Here is a 22,339-nt window from a genome sequence, read left to right as displayed (position 1 = left end):
TAATATAGGCATGAAATTTAGTATAATAACACTTTTCTTCATTTTCAGAAAGAGCCATGAAAACTGTCAGCCTAATTGGATCTGCAATTTTCAATGGAGGCATGAGCACATTCCTAGCATTTGCATTACTAGGATTTAGTGATTCTTACCTTTTCGTCACGTTCTTTAAGGTAATGTAATTCTTTTTTCATGATCATGAAGTATTAGGCTGTTTATTATTTTACTAGCAATTACCTGCAGCTTCGCTCGCGTGGATTTTGTAATTTGATAAAAGCAATCATTCCTCAGTATGTGATTATCCCAATGAAGATCTTTCCTTATATTAAAACCTAGGTACTTACAATGATCCCCAAAAGGAACTTTCACCCCATCAACGCAGTAATTAAAACTGAGAGGACTTTTGCTCTTTGTGAAACTTACAACCTGACTTTTAACCCCGTTTATCATCATACTGCCATCTCACAACATTATCAAAGTAATTTTGCAGTTTCTCACAATCTTGTAACTTATTTATTACTCTGTACCAAAAAACATCATCTGCAAAAAGCCTTATCTCTGATTCCACTTCTTTACACATATCATTGATATATATAAGAAAACATAAATGTCCAATAAAACTGTCTTGAGGAATTCCCCTCTGAATTATTACAGGGACAGATAAAGCTTCACCTACTCTAATTCTCTGAGATCTATTTTCTAGAAATATAGCCACCCATTCAGTCACTCTTTTGTCTAGTTCAATTGCACTCATTTTTGCCAGTAGTCTCCCATGATCTACCCTATCAAATGCCTTAGATAGGTTAGTCGCGATACAGTCCATTTGACCTCCTGAATCCAGGATATCTGCTATATCTTGCTGGAATCCTACAAATTAGGTGCCAAAAGATGGAAACTGCATATTGACTAACCCAAGATATCTATAACAGAAAATATATCTCCAAGCATACAAAACTAAGATATTATAATACAGTCATTAAACCAGAATGTCTTTATGAATCAGAAATGCTAATTATGAACAGGAAAGCAGACGTTGAAGACACTGGGGAAAAGGAATGCAAAATCGTAAGAAAAATTCTAAGCCCAAAATTTGACAGACAATACCAACTTCGAGGCAGACAGGAAATCAAACAATACACAAATATCCACACACGCTATGATTCTATAGATATATTAAAATAATGCAACCAGAAAAACTTACCAGACAAATAGTCCAATTCTATGAAAATAGCAGTAAAGCCAAAACAGACACAATGAAATGGAATTTGAAAAAATAAAAAAATATTTGAAACTGGCAAGAATTATACCAGCAGAGGTCCAAAACAGGGTAAACTTCAGATCCAAAATTTACAAATGTCAAGTTGACCAAGAGGAAAAACCAAAGAAGAAGACTGGAACAACCTGGTCTGAAGTCAGAATGAAAGAAATATGAACATAAAGGAAGGCAAGTGCACACCTCTAAGTACTTTGCATAGTCCTAATGGACTTATACACTGCCTGACCAGAAAAGGTTAAGTATGCAGAAGGAGTGGTCCAATATTATCCCATTTCAGTATACGTGCATACCATTGATGTGCGAGTAAATGATTAGATTTACAAGGATCTGTAATGTGTAGAACGCCCACCAGTGTGCATTTGTGATGGCACCGTCCTGTTGTTTTTAAGTTGTTACCAGTCAACTGCTGTGAGTCAGACAGTTAAGCAAGATGTGCATAGAGGACTACGTACAGTACAAAGCATGTACGAAGCACGTGCGAAGCCTCGCAGACACGTTAGACAGCCTATCCACCACTTGACAGCATTTGACAGAGGCCTCATAGTGGGACTGTATGAGGCTGGTTGGTTGTATCATGCAATTGCCAGGCATGTGGGCCATTCAGATATCACAGTGGCCCAATGTTGGACTCAGTGGGTACATAAGGGCACCCAATCATGTCTTGCAGTTTCGGGTTGACCAAGAAAAGACCACCCCGAGGGAGGACCGTCATATGGTGCGCCGAGTATTGTGGGATCTCATAACTTCGGCACCTGCCATCCGTGAACATGTACTAGAAACTCTACAACATCCTGCGAGTTCCCACACAGTGTCTCGACGATTTTCATCCGCCGGATTGGGGTCCTACCGCCCCGTGCGTTGGTTGCCATTGACACCAGAACACCAACACCTGCGTTTAGAGTGGTGCCTTGCCTGGGAGGCATGGACAGAGGATGACTGGTGTTGCATCATGTTCAGTGATGAGTAACACTTCTCCATAACCTTCGATGACCATCGTGTGCGGGCTTGGTGGCATCGAGGGCAGGTGTTGCCCATATTGTGGAAAGACACATCAGCGTAATCCCTGGCATCATGGTGTGGGGAGCCGTAGGATATGCATTCAGGTCACCTCTAATAGTGCTTCGGCAGACTTTTGACGACACATGATTTGTCACAGACATTCTGCCTGCGCACAGCACCCTGGCACAGTGTTCCGACAAGATAATGCACGTCTACACATAGCATGTGTGTCTATGGACTGCCTGGAGCATGTTGAGGTTCTCCCGTGGCCAGCAAGATCCCCAGAACTCTCCATCATTAAACACATGTGGGATGACATTGGAAGGGGACTCCATCCCAGTACCAACCTGCAGGATCTGGAGGGTCAGCTGCAACAACTTTGGATGAACATACCTCCGAAGAGGATCCAAAGGCTGTTTGACATCATTCTGAACTGCACAAGGGCATGCATTGCGGACAGGTGTGGTGTGACACCCTACTGACCTGGCACAAACATTCCACCTGTAACTGCCAATAGCCTTGTTTCTTTCATCCCATATTGTAATCATTTCAATAAAGGCACATGGTCTTTCAGCAAATGTAGTTTCATTCACTTTCAACCACTCCTTCTGGCTGCTTAATTTTTTTGTCAAGCAGTGTATAATAATCAGCTTGAAGTAAGGCTAGTGAAAAATTGTTGCACACACACACTCATCATGGCAATCTTCTTATTATATACTAGAATGTCTCATTAATATGTAATTTAGCTCTATTTTGGGAAAATAGTACATTTCACACTCAAATCAACTTCATCCATAATTTGCTTCTTTCACACTACATCCCTCGAAATATGTGCCAATGCCCATTTCTTTTGCCGTGGCTATTTGTTTGGTTCTGTTCTCTCTGAAATAAGAAATGGAAATTATTATACAAATATTGCTGAACTGATAGTAATAACATACATTCATTAATAAATCACTGATTTTCTGTTACAAGTTATTTTATGTCATACTGATACAGATAGGTCTTATGGTGATGATGCGATACGAAAGAGCTAGGGGTGGGAAGGAAGTGGCCATGGCCTTAATTTAATTACAGCTGCAGCATTTGCCTGATGTGAAAAATGGGTAACCACGGAAAACCATCTTCAGGGCTGCCGACAGTGAGGTTCGAACCCACCATCTCCCAAATGCAAGGTCACAGGTGCGTGCCCCTAACCACATGGCCAACTTGCTCAGTGCTGTTATTATTATTATTATTATTATTATTATTATTATTATTATTATTATTATTATTATTATTATTATTATTATTATTATTATTATTATTATTATTATTATTATTATTATTATTATTATTATTATTATCTATATATTTAGTGTTTTTGTGACAGCAAGTTTGAGAGAATAGCTGAACAGATTGACATCATAAAGCATTCTGACAAGGCTCTTAACCTGTAGATTTGCACAGTGTTTTTAAAAGCATATAAATTTCTTCCTGTATATTTTTAAATTATGAAAGAAAAATGTAGCATTCTGATTGGCTAAAGCGCTCACCAGTACTTCAAGGCCACCTGCTGGTTCACTGCTGGCCATGTGTGTGATAGGAATTCTAAAGAACACACATGCATGCACTGTCTGGTATGATTTCTCCTTGCTGTAGACTACATAACTGAGTGGTCAGTCATGAACTTGTGGTTTGTCGAGAGTATTTCACATACAGTTTTTGGGTTTGCTTAGCTGACTGGTGACAGTTCTAATGGAAGCTGGAATTGTGTACATAATATCTGTAGCATGACATCATGACATATAAATACATATCACTTACTTTTATGTCCGCCTCCGTAGCGTAGCGGTTAGTGTTATTAGATGCCGTCCTCGGGGGCCTGGGTTCGATTCCCGGTACTGCCAGAAATTTAAGAATGGCAGGAGGGCTGGTATTTGGTTGAAATGGTACATGCAGCTCACCTCCATCGGGGGTGTGCCTGAAAAGAGCTGCACCACCGCGGGATGAGGACACGAGTTTACTTACTTTACTTACTTACTTACTTTTATTATTTGAAAGGATCAACTACTTCCCAGACGATCTGGGCTGCCAAAAGGACAAAGTTCCACTTGAAATAAGGTAATTCAAAACTAAAACTTTAAATTAAACACACAACAATAACTCTAAAGCTATAAAATATTTTGTAAAAGCCAAGCGAGCGGCTGCACGGTTTGGGTCGCGTACCTGGCAGCTTGCAATCGGGAGAGAGCGGATTCAAGCCCCACTGTCAGTAGCTCTGAAGGTGGTTTTCCGTGTTCCTATTTTCACTCCATTTAAATTCTGGGGTCTGTACTTTAATTAAGGCCTTGGTAGCTTCCTTCTCGCTGCTAGGCATTACCTATCCCATCGTCACTATGGACCTATATGTGTCGGTGCAATATAAAACAAGTTTGTAAAATATTGTTCATCATCACATTAAAGACAGATATGCAAAATTCACTTCACACATAATTTACTGGTAATACAAATCCTAAACTTAAATGTTCAAAAAAGTACCCAGGCAGCACAGGAGCAATTTTATATCGAGTCACGTTATCTGACCTATTTATAATACATGCTGTGTAGCAGCACAGGTCCTGGTGGTGGTGGTGGTGGTGGTAGTAGTAGCAGCAGTAGTAGTAGTAGTAGTAGTTTTTTTTTACTTTCACAGCCTCCACTTTGCTTGTATTACACTTTGAGGAAGTAAGATGATATATTTCTTTATCTTCCAGCTGTTCACTGGTGTTGTGGTATTTGGAGTATTCCATGGATTGTTCTTCCTTCCAGTTGTGCTTAGTTGGTTTGGACCAGAAGAAAGGAAACCTGTCCCTCAGGTCAAAGGTAATTCAAGTGCTTTCTGTGGAATTATACTAAGAATATGAATCAGTCATTAAATATACTTCATCTTCTTCTTTCTCCTGCTCTTCTTATTCTCCTGTCACTCCTTCCACTTCATTATTCATTCCTTTTCTATATACACTATGTGATCAAAAGTATCCGGACACCCCCAAAAACATACGTTTTTCATCTTAGGTGCATTGTACTGCCACCTACTGCCAGGTACTCCTTAGCAGCGACCTCAGTAGTCACTCGACATTGTGAGAGAGCAGAATGGGGCGCTCTGCGGAACTCACGGACTTTGAACGTGGTCGGCCGATTGGGTGTCACTTGTGTTAGAAGTCTGTACACCAGATTTCCACACTCCTAAACATCCCTAGGTCCACTGTTTCTGATGTTACAGTGAAGTGGAAACATGAAGGGACACGTACAGCACGAAAGCATACAGGCCGACCTCATCTGTTGACTGACAGAGACCGCCGACTGTTGAAGAGGGTCGTAAAGTGTAATAGGCAGGCATCTATCCAGACCATCACACAGGAATTCCAAACTGCATCAGGATCCACTCCAAGAACTATGACAGTTCAGCGGGAGGTGAGAAAACTTGGATTTCATGATCGAGAGGCTGCCTATAAGCCACACATCACGCAGGTCAATGCCAAACGACGCCTCACTTGGTGTAAGGAGCGTAAACATTGGACGATGAACAGTGGAAAAAGTTGTGTGGAGTGATGAATCGCGGTACACAATGTGACGATCTGACGGCAGGGTGTAGGTATGGCGAATACCCGGTGAACGTCATCTGCCAGCGTGTGTAGTGCCAACAGTGAAATTCGGAGGCAGTGGTGTTATGGTGTGGTCGTGCTTTTCATCGAGGGGGCTTGCACTCTTTGTTGTTTTGCGTGGCACTATCACAGCACAGGCCTACATTGATGTTTTAAGCACCTTCTTGCTTCCCACTGTTGAAGAGCACTTCGGGGATGGCGATTGCATCTTTCAACACGATCGAGCACCTGTTTATAATGCACAGCCTGTGGCAGAGCAGTTACATGACAATAACATCTGTGTAATGGACTGGCCTGCACAGAGTCCCGACCTGAATCCTATAGAACACCTTAGGGATGTTTTGTAACGCCGACTTCGTGCCAGGCCTCACCGACCGACATCGCTACCTCTCCTCAGTGCAGCGCTCCATGAAGAATGGGTTGCCATTCCCCAAGCAAACTTCCAGCAACTGATTGAATGTATGCCTGCGAGAGTGGAAGCTGTCATCAAGGCTAAGGGTGGGCCAACACCATATTGAATTCCAGCATTACCAATGGAGGGCGTCACGAACTTGTACGTCATGTTCAGCCAGGTGTCCAGATACTTTTGATCACATAGTGTAATTATATTGTATGTTTCCTGTTCCTTTTTTTTAGAAAAGTAGATTTTAGCACATCAAGAATTAGCATGAATCTGTATTATGTTAATTTTCATTACCCCTTCATTTAAACTTAACACATCCTTTTATTTTTTCTCTCACTACAGTGAATAGTTTTACGAAATAATTTATCATTGTTTTATCAATGGATTTACACACACTAACTTCTGGAATTATTATGCAAATACAAGCCCTAAAAAAATTCCAGAGATAAAATTGGAAGAAATTAGTCTTTCTATAACTATCAGTCAGTCAGGTGTCAAATTTGTTCATAATTTTTAATGAATGATCCTTTTCTTATTGTAGTGAACTCTAGTTATTCAAATGAAGATTCTAATGTCACTGACACTTTAATAGAACATTGCATATATCTATATGTGATTATACTAACTGGTACACTGTCTCGCATACACATGAAGCTCACAACTACTGTCCAAGAGATCCTCTATCATCATGATACATCACTTGCGCTGGTCCTCACCGAACACACAAAGTAAATCCTAGAGTAGGAGAGTGCCTGGAGCATTATATTACAGTACACCTCCCCTCTTAAGTTCACTAATTGTTATGAAACCTGGCTGGCATTTTATATGCTCTTCCATATCTAGAACAGGATATGGTGTCAACATCAGGTTGAGTGAACAAAGATGTCACTGGTTGTTCAGGCTAGTTACTACAGGTGATCCTTCTCTCAGTGGACGGAGCTTGGTTTCATTTCAACAGAGTGTTCCTTGTGGCACCTCCACTATGACTGAGTGAGGGGAATCAGCTCTACTAGCCACCATTCCTTCTGACTGGCCATCTGTGATGAAAACTCGAATACCAGGTTCATATGGTTTTTCTGCAGTGGAATGTTGACGTTTATCATAATCACTTGCTTGATATTGACGATGGGATGAGTCCCAAGGTAAGAACTCATCATGGTCAATAAGCTGTGGTTGTAACATAGCAGGCAATGTAGGCAATTATGCTCCTAATTTCTGTCCCATTAATAGGTTTTTTTTTTTTTTGCTAGTTGCTTTACGTCGCACCGACACAGAAAGGTCTTATGGTGACGATGGGACAGGAAAGGGCTAGGAATGGGAAGGAAGCAGCCGTGGCCTTAATTAAGGTGCAGCCCCAGCATTTGCCTGGTGTGAAAATGGGAAACCACGGAAAACCATTTTCAGGGCTGCCGACAGTGGGGTTTGAACCTACTATCTCCCGAATACTGGATACTTGCCGCACTTAACCATTAATAGTTCAGCAGGACTGTAGCCTGATGTATTGGCAGTTGATCTGTACGATAACAGTGCCAGAAATGGATCAGCTGGATTCTTGTTCAAGAGCTGCTTGAGTGTTCGGGATTCTTGTTCAAGAACTGCTTGAGTGTTTTAACAAACTCTCTCTGCCTCCCCATTGCTTTGATGATGATATGGGCTACTAATGCTGATTTTAAACCCATACTCACTGGCAAATTTCTTCCATTCATCACTGACAAACTGCTTGCCTTAGTCGGAGGAGACTTCCATCGGTATGCCGAATCTAGCAAAAATCATTTTGCACGTGGTGACGAGTTTGCTTGTTGTTAGTGTTAACATGTGCTAGTTCAATATAACGCGAATAATAGTCAACAACAATGTATTTGTGATGGTCAGTTTTAAAAAAAATCAATACCGATTTTGACCCAAGGACCAACAGGGGTTTCGATGCATTCTTTGGAAGAGTTGGATTAGGTGGGTACGTAACACGTGTCGGGGAATAATAATCCGACAGCCTTGGCATAGAAAACCTCCAACGACATTCATCTTGTGGCGATAAGGATGCCACTAACATATTTCAATTGATATGTTCTTGATAAACTCTGGCCAACCTTCTTGTACCAAATGCTTAATTTCCTGAAATTCGTCATCTTCTTGAAAAATAATCTTGATAAATAACTTTAAGGTAGTTTTGAAGATTCGTTATCTTGTTGTTGAGCTTCAGCAGTTTCCTTCATTTTAGACTCAGAGGCTGGTAGTTTGTTCTCAGTAACTAAGTTGATGGAGTTCTCGACCTGCTCATTAAGATCATCTTAATTCTCGTTGATGGGTACACGTGATAAGCAGTCTGTTGTGTAAAGTTGACTTGCAGGCTTGTATTCAATAATGAAACAGTATCTCATAAGTTGCATCTTGAATGCTGAATTTGCAGAGGGATATTCACCAGATATTTTGTTGATAGAAGAGGGACCAGTGGCCTATGGTCTGTCTCAATCTTGAAGTTCCGACCACGTAAGAATGTGTTGAATTTCTCACAAGCCCAAGTGATGGCGAGGCCTTCCTTCTCGATCTGAGTGTATCTTTGCTCTGTTTCAAAACTACCTTAAAAAAGATGTTCCACGAAATCAACACTTGTTAAGTACTCCAGAAGCCCTTGCACCAGGGTACTTGCGCAAGGAGGAATTAATTTATGAACTTTCAATTAGGAAGGTCCAGTCTGGCGGCATGGTTGCGGCAGATATTATGAAACTTAAATAATCTTTAGAGTTTCTCATCTGTATCCCAGTATTTGGGGAGAAGAATATTGATGAGGCTCTGTCCACTATCACTGACAATACCACTGAGCTAGCACCTGTTGTAAGTTTCTTTGAAGTAAGTGACCCTTCTACCAATCAGTTTAAGTGCGTTCAAGCCAGATTGCTCCATTTTTACAATAGGGCTAGGGACCTATTGTCTCTGAAACTAAAGGATGATCATGCTAAGGAAGCTAGTAATTTAGTGGAACACCTTTCTGACATGTCTAATAGGGTTAGTCAATTGTTGGCTGGGGCCGCTAGTGCTAAAAGTGACGATATTCAAACTGTAAACTTAACTAAGGTAAAGGATTCTAGTAGGTCTGCTGAGAGTAGGAAATCTGTGGTTACACAACAAACAACTACCACATCGGAACAAGTATCTGATCATCTAAAACAACTTCCACCTTTCTTTATTAGTAATGCAGCTTTTGAACCCCCTCAAACTCCAATGCTGTCCCCTATTATTTCACCAGGTTTTAGCAGCTTACCCCACTGCTTAGCCATGTTGTTTAAGGGCATCTCCAAATTTTCAGTAAATTCAACTAACGATGTAATTCCATTTCTGAGATTCCTAGTTGAATTTCAGGATCATGCTTTGGTGTTCGCTCTGTCTCATTCGTAATTTCTCCAAATATTCTCGTATTCTGTAGGCGTCCTCTCAGACAAAATTGTGAAAGCAATAGCTGACAGATGTTCTATTGAAGACTTCCATGGCTAACTTCATTCCAGCTGGAGCTATGTCATCTTTAATACAGAAGTACTACTTCCGAGTCCAAAGGTTGGACGAGAATTTGGCAGATTTCATCCAAGACATAAAGTTCTATACGAGGGTATTCACTCTTCATTTTCCTAAAAATCAAGTCATACAGACCATTGTCGAAGGAATTTCTCCATCATACAGGTCGTACTTATGTTTTGCTTCTCAAATTCAAACCTTCTCTGAACTTGAGACAATGGCAGTGTCAGCCGAGGGAGTAAGGTACGCTGACACCTTAACAGTCGCTAGGGAGCCCCCTCCGTCATCTAACAGTTCTCGGCCATCACCTCGCCGAATCTTCCCTCCACGTAAGTGTTATGCGTGCAGATCGGTAGATTATCTTCACAATAAGTGTCTCCTTGTAAAAACTGGTGGAACTAGGAATGGAGCAGGCCCGTCCCAGGGTTGTTTTAAGTGCAGGTCGTTCTCCCACCTGGCCAAAAATTGTACTTCACCTAACAGCACACCTTCCTGTTCTACTTCTGGTGCTGCCTCCACTAACTTAGATGATAGGAAGTGACTAGCACCACCGGCTGAGTCACCAAGTTCAGCTTCACGAGGCTCAGCCCACGTTACATCGGGCATCAAACCCTTCAAAGAAGATACCCTCTCTAATTTATCCTTTGACGGCCCAAGTGAATGCCTTATAAATTGCTTCTGAAACCCTAGGGTTCATGCCATTTCTTAAAATTGAGGTAAATAATGAACCTGTCACTGCGCTATTAGATTCAGGAAGTGTTAGCTCCATTATTTCTGAGGAGTGGTACTATAAATTGAAAGCCTGCTGTAAATTTCCAGATTAATGTTTGTCTTCTATCAAATGTGTTTCGACAAATTTTAGGCTTCATTTTTGCTAAAGTTCACATTTCAAAATTTACTTGGAAAATTAAGTTGTTTGTTGCTAAACAGTTAGTCTTGCCCTGTAATATTGGGGGCCGATTTCATTTTTGATTCTGGTCTTCAGAGCAAATTTAATAGTAACGTGGAAATTCCTCTCTTAAATGTACTTCTGCTTTGCCTTTATCTATTTCGCCTACCCAGAGTGAGATGTTGTTAGATCTTAGACATCTACCTGAGGACCAGGCTGAGAGTATTCAAAGGTTATGTCAGTCTTTTCCCAATGTTTTTTCGGAAACCCTTGGTGTCACTGACCTAATTGAATATAAAATTGAGGTAATGGATTCTATTCCCGTATAGGCTATCTCCACCTAAAATGAAGGCTCTTAAGGAGATCATCGGTCAAATGTTGAAGGATGGCATTATTCAACCTTCAGAGTTGGCGTATACATCGCCCATCTTTCTTCTAGCTTGGGGTTTCAGGCCTGTCATTGATTACAGGGCTTTAAACCGTAAGGTCATGTTGCAGTCAGTATCCCATCCAGATCTTCATTCATGTTTTTCATTGTTTCGTAAGGCTAAGTTCATCACCATCTTATATCTTGATGATGCTTGTTGTTTAAAGGGGCTTAACATCAAAGGTCATCGGCCTGATCTTAGATCTTAACCAAGCGTATAATCAGATTCCTCTGGTGGAAGAATCCAAACATCTGACAGCTTTTGCTACTGATTGGAATTTGTTGAATACAACTGCGTGCCTTTCGGGCTCCCCACGAGTGCGACTGTCCTTACCAGACTGCTGGATGGGCTCTTCTCTGACATCAAGTTCGAATATCTGTACCATTATGTTGACGATGTCAAGGTGATTTCTGAAACCTTTGAAGAACACTTAGATCATCTTAAGGAAGACCTACATCACCTTTGTAAGGCTGGGTTGGCAGTTAAGTAGCTTTTGCTAAGCCTTCTATGTCTTTCTTAGGGCATATTGTGTCACCCGATGGAGTTTCTATCGATCATTCTAGAACGCAGGCTATTTGTGACTTCAAGCATCCTAAGGACGTTAAAGGAATTGCTAGGTTCATAGGCATGGTGAATTTCTTCAGGAAATGTATCCCCAACTTTGCTAATAGGGTGGCGCCCCTAAACCCACTTTGTAGGTAAGGTGTCAAGTTCGAATGGGGACCATCGCATCAAGTTGCATTCGAAGATCTTAAGTTAGCTCTCTGTAATGCACCAATCTTAGCTATGCCTGATTTCTCTAAGAAATTCATAGTTCAAACAGATGCCTCTTCATCTGCTGTTGCTGCTGTCTTTCAAGAAACTGAACTTGGGAGGAGGCCTATTGCCTATGCATCTAGGACCTTATCGGCCCAAGAAGCCAAGTACTCCATCTATGAACTAGAAGGACTCGCAGTCCTGTTTGCCTTGGAGAAGTTCCACCTGTATTTGGAACATGTTAAATTTGAGTTAGAAACTGACAATTAGGCTTTAAGTTGGGTTTTAGGTAGGCCCCATCATACTGGTCATTTCGCCCGTTGTATTTTAGCTTTTCAATTCGACGTGCGACACATTAGGGGTTCTGAGAATGTGATCGCAGATGGATTAAGCTGCATGTTTTCTGGTGACGTTGAGTCCATTGAACAGGAGGAAAGTTCTTCTCCTTCCATTTCTGTACCTTCTTGTGTTGGTGCTATTTTGATTGATGCCCCTATGTTATTTCGTGACATCAAGGAATATCAACGGTAAGATCCAGTGCTGGCTCCTATTATGGAAACCCTTTCTTCTGGGGAATATGTTGTCCCTTATATGCTGAGGAATGGGGCTCTGTGTTGCACTTCGAGGCATGATCAGAAGATGAACGTAGTTGTTCTAGCTGTTATTGTCTCTGTGATCTCAAGTATTATCATGAGACCCCATTAGGGGGGCATTTAGGCATCTTCAAAGCCAGAGAAAAAATCAGGGAAATGGTTAAAGCCTGTAAAGCTTGCTTGCTTAGTGAGCCCACCTTGTCTACTAAGCTGGGGCTATTGTCATCTCATCAAGCATCTCACCCTATGGAGCGTTTCTATATAGATTACGTTGGACCTTCCCTCAATCTAAGGGGAACGGGAACAAATTCATCCTTATGTGTGTGTAGATGGTTTCACCAGATTTTCATGGTTATTTCAGACTAAACTGGCTACCGTTCAATCTACCATTTCTTGCCTTAATACTATTTTTGCTTCTTTTGGTCTTTGTCAATATATAGTCTCCAAAAATGCTAAGGCATTCAGATCTAATTTATTTCAAAACTTCTGTTTTGACTTATCCATATCCCATGTAACTACTTCCGCTTATTATCCTCAGCCTGCTCTGGCTGAGCGGGTTAATCATAAATTTCGATTGGCTTTGATCGCTTTTCATCATGTTGACCATTCTAGATGAGATACTTCTCTGCATTGTTTATCTTTTACGCTAAATTCGGCTGTTCACTAGTCACACAACTTTACTCCTACCTCTCTCATGTTTAAGTTTATTCCTAATACGCCATTGTCTAATTTATGGTCCAGTAATGAAATATTGCTAGAGACAGTAGATCCCGAGAAAATCAGGGACCTGTGGAAGAAGGCTAAAAGTAACCTTAAGGCTTCTCATGAGAAGGTTAGAGAGAAATATGTTCGTGGACGGAGACCCACCAATTTAAAGGTAGGAGAGCAGGTCATGTTGCCCCCAGATTTCATGGACCGTGTATTATTTTGATTTCTTAACTGCGGTCACCTTTTTAGTGAGCAATCCAGCTGCAGAAAGAATTTTTAGGGTTCATTTGTCACAAGTAAAGCCCATATGAAAGCCCTTGTTTTTCACTGTAGGCCACTAAATCATGGCAGTGAGAAAGTAGTTATACCTCTTTCCTTTGCAACTTGGAATATTAATCTATATAAGTAGAATGTTGAGGCCTTTTTCCCTGTTAAAATTGCAATATACCTAAGATATGTTTTTGTGACCTTAGCAAATTATGTACAACCTTCCTCTCATAAGATTTTTCTTCAGTTCCCGTCTGTCATTACCTTGCCCCTGCCTTCAAAACCGAGCCTGCATTTCACACACTCATCCTCGATGCCGCCTGCCTTATCTGCACCTCCAACAGAAATACAAAGAAACTCGCTCTCTACATAAAAACAGTCACTGTTGCCCAATAAATTATTGTCTCAGTGCCCTAATTGTCATCTGCGGCCGGGCCACAACAACTGGTGACTGATGCTGGCGTGGGATAAGGGCCCACCCCGCTCTGGTCCAGTCTCCTTCATGACGACAAACCTGAGCACCATCATTAGTGGCAAGGGCTGAGGTGCGGTGCCACAACCATCTATTCATCATTGGGCAGTGCTTCAATAACTGGTCCATGGTGACCATCACCATGGCTACCCCTCTCAAAGTAGCGGGAGAGTTGTATCTGAGTGTACTTGGGGGGTCTGGGGGACCCCATCCTGGCATTGGCAGTGGCGGCCACTTATGCCGTCAAACTTGGACTATACTTACTGGACTTCTACGTCTTCATGAACACTTCAAGACTTATTTGCTGCAAAATAACTTATAAATGAACTCTCCATCAAGAAATTTTCTGACTTCAGTCTTCAAATTCAAAATTTTTCTATAAAGTAAAATTTCAAAACTGTGACAACTGTGAAAGGACTTTAGGGGGTGGAGGTCTGTACCGGAGGTACACCCACCCCGTGCATTTAAAACTAGCGCCTTGTAGAAGTCCATCTGCAACGTAAACCTTGAAATTTCTAGTGGAAGAAGTTTGAACGTTTTTCGACAGAAGTCTCTACTATCAACTTAGATGCGCCCTCTGGTGTGAGCTATTAATTTTTGAAGCAATTTTGTGTGTCAAGGTTTCCTAAGCTGAATTGTTTATTGAGTACTTTTGGTATTTTAAAGTTTTCAACACTTCTATCTCTTCCCGCCAACTTAAGATTATGACCAATAGGGAATTTTGTACATTTGTTTAAGTAACCAATGAGAAAATTTTGATATTAATTTGATTGTCCAATGGGAATTGAGGGTGTGTCAGGATTTTGGCCCAGATAAATTTGGAACCTTCCTTTCCGCTATAAAAGCTGGGACATTTTGGGCCATGTTGTCTTTGTGATCTCTCCAGTCAAGAGGTTTAGAGTATGTTCATAGCGGAGGCAGGGGGAAGGGCTGCCTCTTCCATCTTCGGGAGGTCCACCAGCTAAAGGTAATGGCAGATTCTGTTTAACAATGTAATAGTCTTTGAAAGCTACCTCGAGGGGAAGGTTTCAAATTTCTTTCACAATGTAACTTTTATTTCTCAGTGTAAATTCTCAAACAAGTCTTTAGAACATAACCGAACTTAGTGTATAAAGAGTGAGGAACCCTCTTGTATTTCCTCTCAACTTGATATTGAGGTGACTATGATTTTGTAATCTTTCAATCTATTTCTTAATTTTGTAAACTGTCTCTCCATTTAGTCACCTCCGTAGTATAGGCTTAGCCTATACAGGGTTTTAAGTATTCTCATGTGAATTTCAAGGAGTGCAAGTGTTTGCCTCTTACATTTTGATTTTCGGCCAGTAACTTTAACCTTTCATTTTTACCAAAGGCCACATAGTATGGGTACTTGTTACCCCTGTTAAAGTCAATTTCATGTTTTTACTTTTAAGGTAAATCAGACTGTTGAGCATATAAGACAGTGTTTACTGTTTGGTTTTGTTAAATGTTGGTGGGTGCCTTAATAGACCTGGAACTTGTAATTTTGGAGAATAGTCTCCTAGGAAGTAATTGGGTAGAGTAAAGACGCTCATCCTACTGGTGTAATATTTGGAGCTCAGTCTCCTTGATTGAAGGGAGCAATGGTGCTCTTGTTAAATTGGTAACTAGAAAGCTTTAGCTCATGTTGTTAAATTGTTGTCATCTCATTACTCTAGTTTTGTTACTCAAGCTCACGAGCTAGACTTTGTACCTGATTTTTGTATTTGCTTAGCAAAATGTAAAGTTTGAAAAGAAAGAAAAAGACCCGGGAAAGAAATATATTACCAGTTTTAAAGTTTTAAATTAATCTTCCATCTTTTCTATATCCACCCATTTCACCGCTGTCCACCACACTATCTCCGGAATAATTTCAACTCCATTTTTTAAAATTTCAGTTTTATTTGTTGTCTATAGAACTTTACAGTTATCAGAAAATGTTAAGCTATATACTATATACAACAAAAACATAGATTCTAATTTATATATGAATGAAAACCACACATTCTGATTTATAGTTCATTTATGGAATACAGGCACCTGTTAACTAAGAGACCTTTTAATGACTTTTGAAATTTTTTATATCCTTAGACAGTTTGTTGTAGAGTAGACCTCACTGTTACTTATAGTCAGTGCTTTGTTGTGCTTAATAAATATAAAATATTTATAGATATATAACGATATGGATATATGATGATGATTATTATGATTGTTGTTTAAAAGGGCCTAACATCTAGGTCATTGGCCTTGTTATTTGTATTCTTTAGTTGAAAAGTTATTTTGAAATTTCATCCTTGTGAGACATTCTGTATTTAGCAGTTTGTACCAGTGAGAGCGCCAGGTTGATTATTATGAATAACAAGCATACATCTTGAGTTGCACGTAGCCTATCTACTGGATACTCATTGCACTAAGGAGGCTTCATCAAGACTGCGGTAAAACTTGGAGCTACCTTCTGGGTGCTCATGAAACTCCAATTTGTGCAGACCATTCACAAACCTGCTTGACAAATACACCAATCACCATATCAATCCATCATGATGGACCAGCTGCAGTTAGATAAATTAAAGCAAAAAAAGCACAAGTTAACATTCCATTTCTCCAAGCAAATAAAACAAATGCATTAATTCTACAGCCATGGATGAAATAGTACACTTCAAGGATTGTCTCCAGGAAAGTTTTATGATGCCATCCACAACCTGACTGGTGATGCAAAATACCATACCTACAGTATACAAGAGTTTGTGTAGAGTACATTGAAAATGCAAAGTGTTCCATTTGCAAGGCACCGAGCTCGATAGCTGCAGTCGCTTAAGTGCGGCCAGTATCCAGTATTCGGGAGATAGTAGGTTCGAACCCCACTGTCGGCAGCCCTGAAGATGGTTTTCCGTGGTTTCGCATTTTCACACCAGGCAAATGCTGGGGCTGTACCTTAATTAAGGCCACGGCCGCTTCCTTCCCACTCCTAGACCTTTCCTGTTCCATCGTCGCCATAAGACATATCTGTGTTGGTGCGACGTAAAGCAACTAGCAAAAAAAAAAAAAAAAAAAAAAGCATTTGCAAGGCTAATAATCTCATTGAACGAAGAACACCAAAGACGATCACATGATTCGAGTCCTCAGTCAGCCCTGCTTGTCCTGTCTATGGTTGCTTCTGAAGTGAAACGTCCCACTATCAGGCTAGAATGTTTCATGGGGAATATGGAGGCAGGGCCTCGCTTCTGTGAACAGTTTTTGCCTGTGGTGGACAAAACTGTTCAATCAATCAATCAATCAATCAGTCACAATTGTTCTGCATTTAGATCAGTTGCCCTGGTAGCAGATTCCTTATCTGTTGTCTACCTAGTCTTTTCTTAAATAATTTCAAAGAATTTGGAATTTTATCAAACATCTCCCTCAGTAAATTATTCCAATCCCTAACTCTTCTTCCTCTTGAATTCCAATTTTATCTTCATATTGTGATCTTTCATACTTTTAAACACATCACTTAAACTTAATTTTATCTACTAATGTCATTCCATGTCATTTCTTCACTGGCAGCTCAGAATATTACAACTCCAGCATCTGCTCTGCATGTAAACACCAAATCTTGTTAGAACAAAGCAAAACCGAAAGTCCATCAGTATCAACAAGCATATGTTTCTTCATGGATATCTTGCTGGCGAAATGAAACATCTGATAGGCGGAATAGCAGTAACAGTGAACACTTCTGAGCAGATAAAGAATATTTGCAAGTCATTACGATGATAAAAATAGGATTATTCTGTTCCACCTAGATTATCTGGAGTATCTACAGATCATATGTTATGATACTCCAAATGACATGTACATCGAGTACCATTGGCGGATTCAAGCACTCTCAGCAATAGGCTAAGATGTAGACTTAAACGGAAAAACATTAGTACTGAAACTCCTTCAAGCCATTCCTGATGATCTTTGTTGCTTCATTCATGCTAAAAGGTTGAACATATAAGAAAGTAACAACTTGTGCCTGATGTAATTCCTGAATGAAGAAGTTGAGAGTGCTTTGGTGAAGGAAGTTGAGAGTGCTTCAAACACTCAGAATATATGAGGAGATTATTCTCTTACAGCTACCTATACAGTTACAGCAGCTGCTCTTCGTGTGATCACCAAATCTTGTCAGAACAAAGCAAAACCTAAATATTCTCCAAAACTGTACTGCGTTTTCTGCAAGAACAGAGGCCACTGGGCTCAAGACTGCCATGAGATATTTACTTTGCAAGACAGAAAGGAGAAAATACAGTCAGCAGATAAGCATTTTCTCTGCCTTGATAGAAGGTATAGAGTTTTTTTGCTAGTGGCTTTACGTCGCACCGACACAGATAGGTTTTATGGCGATGATGGGATAGGAAAGACCTAGGAGTTGGAAGGAAGCGACCGTGGCCTTAATTAAGGTACAGCCCCAGCATTTGCCTGGTGTGAAAATGGGAAACCACAGAAAACCATCTTCAGGAATGCTGACAGTGGGATTCGAACCCACTATCTCCCGGATGTAAGCTCACAGCTTGGCCAACTCACTTGGTCAACTTTATTTGGATGGATCCGGAGTGGAAACCAAAGTGGCAGAACCGTGACTCAGATCATACTTCATCACATTCCAAGTTATGAGAACATGATATTGGACAATGCTGTGAGGTAACTCTGGGAACTAGATACTTGGACAGGTTCAAGTGGAGGAAAAAAGGATTAAATTCTATCCTTGTAGGTATCAAGGCCATTCTCAATTCTGGTCCAATCAGTATTGTGAAGATAACTCTGAGATTTTGACACCTTCACATTTCCTGACAGAAGGAAAGTTGACATCTCTAACATGTAAGACAGAGCCTGAAATAGAACATGATGTGACAAAGGTGTAACAACAGAGATAGAAGCTCACTGAAAACTTTGAGAAAGGGTGGAAAAGGGAATATCTCCTTCGACTAAGGTGCTATCATGAAGTAAAGCAGGTTAGGAAGAAGAAAGAATTGTGGATGGGAGATGTAGCTCTTCTACAAGAGAACTTTAGGCCTAGACTTGTGTGGAAACTACGCCAAATTTGCAACTTGCACTAAGCAAGAGATAAAAACATTAGGACAGCTACCATCTGGCTTCCAAATGGCTCTAGGATTACCAGTACAGCTGGTTGTTCCACCAGAGTTTGACTGCTCAGGGTGTTCAGGATGTTGAGGATTGTGATGTGTTGTTTCCTTTTCATAAAAAGGGAACGCTTCTTTCCAGTAGTTGGTAATGGTTTGTTATTGTACTTCCCTATACACGTTTCCCCCGTCCCCCGCCCAACGCAGAACCGGCATACTCATCATGTGTCCCTTATAACAACGCTCTATTTTCCACAGTGTCCCTACCTGATATTGACATATTCATGCCTTTCACATCCTTCAAACACAAAATTGAAAGATTCCTTTGAAGTCCTCTCCATGTTTCCATTTTCTTCCATCCATCCAATCCACTACCGTTATTCTTCCTAACTCTGCAACCGACCCTTGCCAGCTATTGTTGTCATTGTTCTTATACTGTTAATAATTTACTGTTGATATTTAATATTGTTGTTTATACTGATTGTTATCTTTTATACTTATTTAAACTTGTTATTATTATTAGTGTAAAATGACCCTCCACAGGCTGTATCTAATAATTTAATAAATAAATTAATTACTTCATGACAATGACAAATAAAAAATGATCCATGTTGTTTAGTTATCTGTACACTGATCCATGTTGTTTGGTTATCTATACACTGTCCGACTCCATGGCTAAACGGTTAGCGTGCTAGCCTTTGGTCACAGGAGTCCCGGGTTTGATTCCTGGCAGGGTCGGGAATTTTAACCATAATTGGTTAATTTTGCTGGCACGGGGACTGGGTGTATGTGTCGTCTTCATCATCATTTCATCCTTATCACGACACGCAGGTCACCTACGTGCATCAAATCAAAAGACTTGCATTTGGCGAGCCGAACTTGTCCTCGGACACTCCCGGCACTAAAAGCCATACGCCATTTATTTATTATCTGTACACTTCCTTAATATTAACACAATAACATAACAGCTATTAATGTTTTGCAGTCACTACTACTGTCATGTTGTTTTAAAATTGCTGCAGTGAAATATTCTGTTATTTCAGGACTTAAAAAAAAAAATCTCTGTAATACATTGTAACTTTTCAACAAGAAGCAAGTTTCTACATAATGCAATAGATCACAAATGTTTCTCCAAAATAAATTGAACTTTCCTGTTCATATGCAAAAATACTCAAACCTCTAGTCCATTTCAAACCTGTTTTTATTCTAATGAAGATGACTGGATAATTGTTTATTTCATGTTTCTGTAGATGGATTCCATACAACCAGATCTGAGGATTTTGATGAAATCGAACAGAACTCCTTGACCAAGACTGCTGCCTCATCACAAGTTGATAACCATAACCCATGTGTAGAAGCAACTAGTTCCTTAGTGAATAATTAAAGAAAGTTAAAATATGTTTTTATAAAACTGCCATGTTTAAAGTTTTACTGTAAATATTGATTTATCTGTGCTCACTTTTAAAAAGCGAGTGTTATCGGTGCCATTCCTTGTTTGTTATAAGTGTGTTTTTTAAAGAATTGAACTATTTCGAGAGACAGAACTTGATGTGTTGTCCAGACTGATATTATGTAAGAGCAGTCCTGTACTGTACTGTAGGAGTTTGAAGCAGAGGTGAAAGCACTGCAATAGGCACTGTTCATCATGAATACTTCATACTTCAATTCAGCACAGTTATTGTTCCCACTGCTACCAGTAGAATATATGCATCATACATCATTCCTTGACATTTTCACTAAATCTTTCTACCTTGAAGTATTCATGTTGTTTGATTTTCCTAAGCCTACATATTGTTATAGTAGACTCATAAATACTGACTGAGGGGTGATGTTGTGTGAATAATAAAAGTAAAATAAATAATAATTATAACAAAAAATTAATAAAATGAAAATATTAAAGCAAGTAAACATTAAAATGAATTTGTTCCATATATAACATTTGGCAGGAGGATGTCATCTTAGAAGTTTGGCTGCTAAATTTTCACCCCGAAAGCATTTGATTGAATTCTGTTGTCTATAGAGTTGAATTTTCACATGACAAATCATGTAGTGTCAGGTAGGGCTCATAAACTTAAACCTACCATGTTATGAATTAATTCAGGTGATTCAAGCAATCTCAGGAATAACTTTTTTATTGAACATAATTCTTAATTTATTATTATATTATACAGTTCTATGTATTAAAAGCTACAAGAAATACTCATGGAGAAGATACTTCTATTTCATCATTGCCATTTCTTTCTATTATTGGAGATATTGACCTTGCAGCTAGCTGCTCTGTTGCTCCAAATATTCTACAAAGGTAAGTCATGAAATAACAGGAATTTTATTATATCCATTTCATAAGGATATTTACAGAACAGGTTTTTGCCTTATTTTTCAACACAGTCAACCTGCTTTGCTACACACTTATTCTGCAAGTCCATAAGATTGCAGATGCCCTCAAGAAAGAAACTTTTTGGTGTAGTCCACAACTAACTTTGCTCCACCTCCAATATCTTGTTACCCTCTGCAAACGTCTGACACTGCAAATGTTCTTTCAAAGGTTCAAACAAATTACCGTAAAATCCAATGATACCCACTGCTAAGTTTTCCATACTATATGATGGATGTTTCACAACTTTGGGTTTCAGATCATGTGTTGTATCTGTTGTATTCACAGGTGTATGGGAATGAACATCATCATGAAGCAGCATTACTCCTTTTGAGAGAAGTCCCCAGCATTTTGATTGTATGTCAAGCTTCAGCTTGCTTACCAACATGTCACCATATCCAGCACTAGTCACAGTTTGGTCCTTTTCCTAGAAGTGCACCAATATAGGGCCATTGACTTCCCAAAAGATCATTGTCATGGCTTTCCCAGATGATGTAATTGTCTTGAATTTTTCATGATGAAAAACAGCAGATTTTTCCACTTGATTTATTGTTTCTTATCTCTAGTTCAAAATAATGCATCCGGGATTAGTCTCTTGTCACATTATGAAGAAATCCATCTGTTTTACAAGCATAACAGTCAAACGCTCCTGATAAATCTTCTACCATGTGCATTTATGATCACTGGATCCTATAGTCAAGATCATAATGGATGATATTGCACTATATGCAGATCAATGACTTGTTGAATTCTATGGCAATTTCAGTGACATTGACTCTCCTATTTTCACAGATTCACTGGTTAATCTGCTGTTTCAGTGTCTCAGTTTCCAACAAATTGGTCTCCCACTCCAGTGTTCATCAATGACACTTTATCTTCCATTTCTAAATCTTTCCACCCATTCATACATTCTCACCTGATTCAAACAATTGTTTCCATATTGAACCTTCT

The 22,339-nt window shown here is 39.8% G+C and overlaps 1 protein-coding gene across 1 annotated transcript; it reads left to right on the top strand.

Moving 5' to 3' along the window:
• The first annotated feature begins 53 nt into the window (after positions 1-53).
• LOC137498420 (patched domain-containing protein 3-like) lies at positions 54-21,324 on the top strand. The gene is made up of 3 exons (XM_068225907.1): positions 54-170; positions 5,008-5,116; positions 20,265-21,324. Exons 1-3 carry the CDS (start codon positions 57-59, stop codon positions 20,396-20,398), a joined length of 357 nt encoding a protein of 118 aa, XP_068082008.1. The 5' UTR covers positions 54-56; the 3' UTR covers positions 20,399-21,324.
• Positions 21,325-22,339: the final 1,015 nt, after the last annotated feature.

The sequence above is a fragment of the Anabrus simplex genome, chromosome 2, assembly GCF_040414725.1.
Source record: "Anabrus simplex isolate iqAnaSimp1 chromosome 2, ASM4041472v1, whole genome shotgun sequence".
NCBI classification, from domain to species: domain Eukaryota; kingdom Metazoa; phylum Arthropoda; class Insecta; order Orthoptera; family Tettigoniidae; genus Anabrus; species Anabrus simplex.
This window is presented reverse-complemented; position numbering and strand designations above follow the sequence as displayed.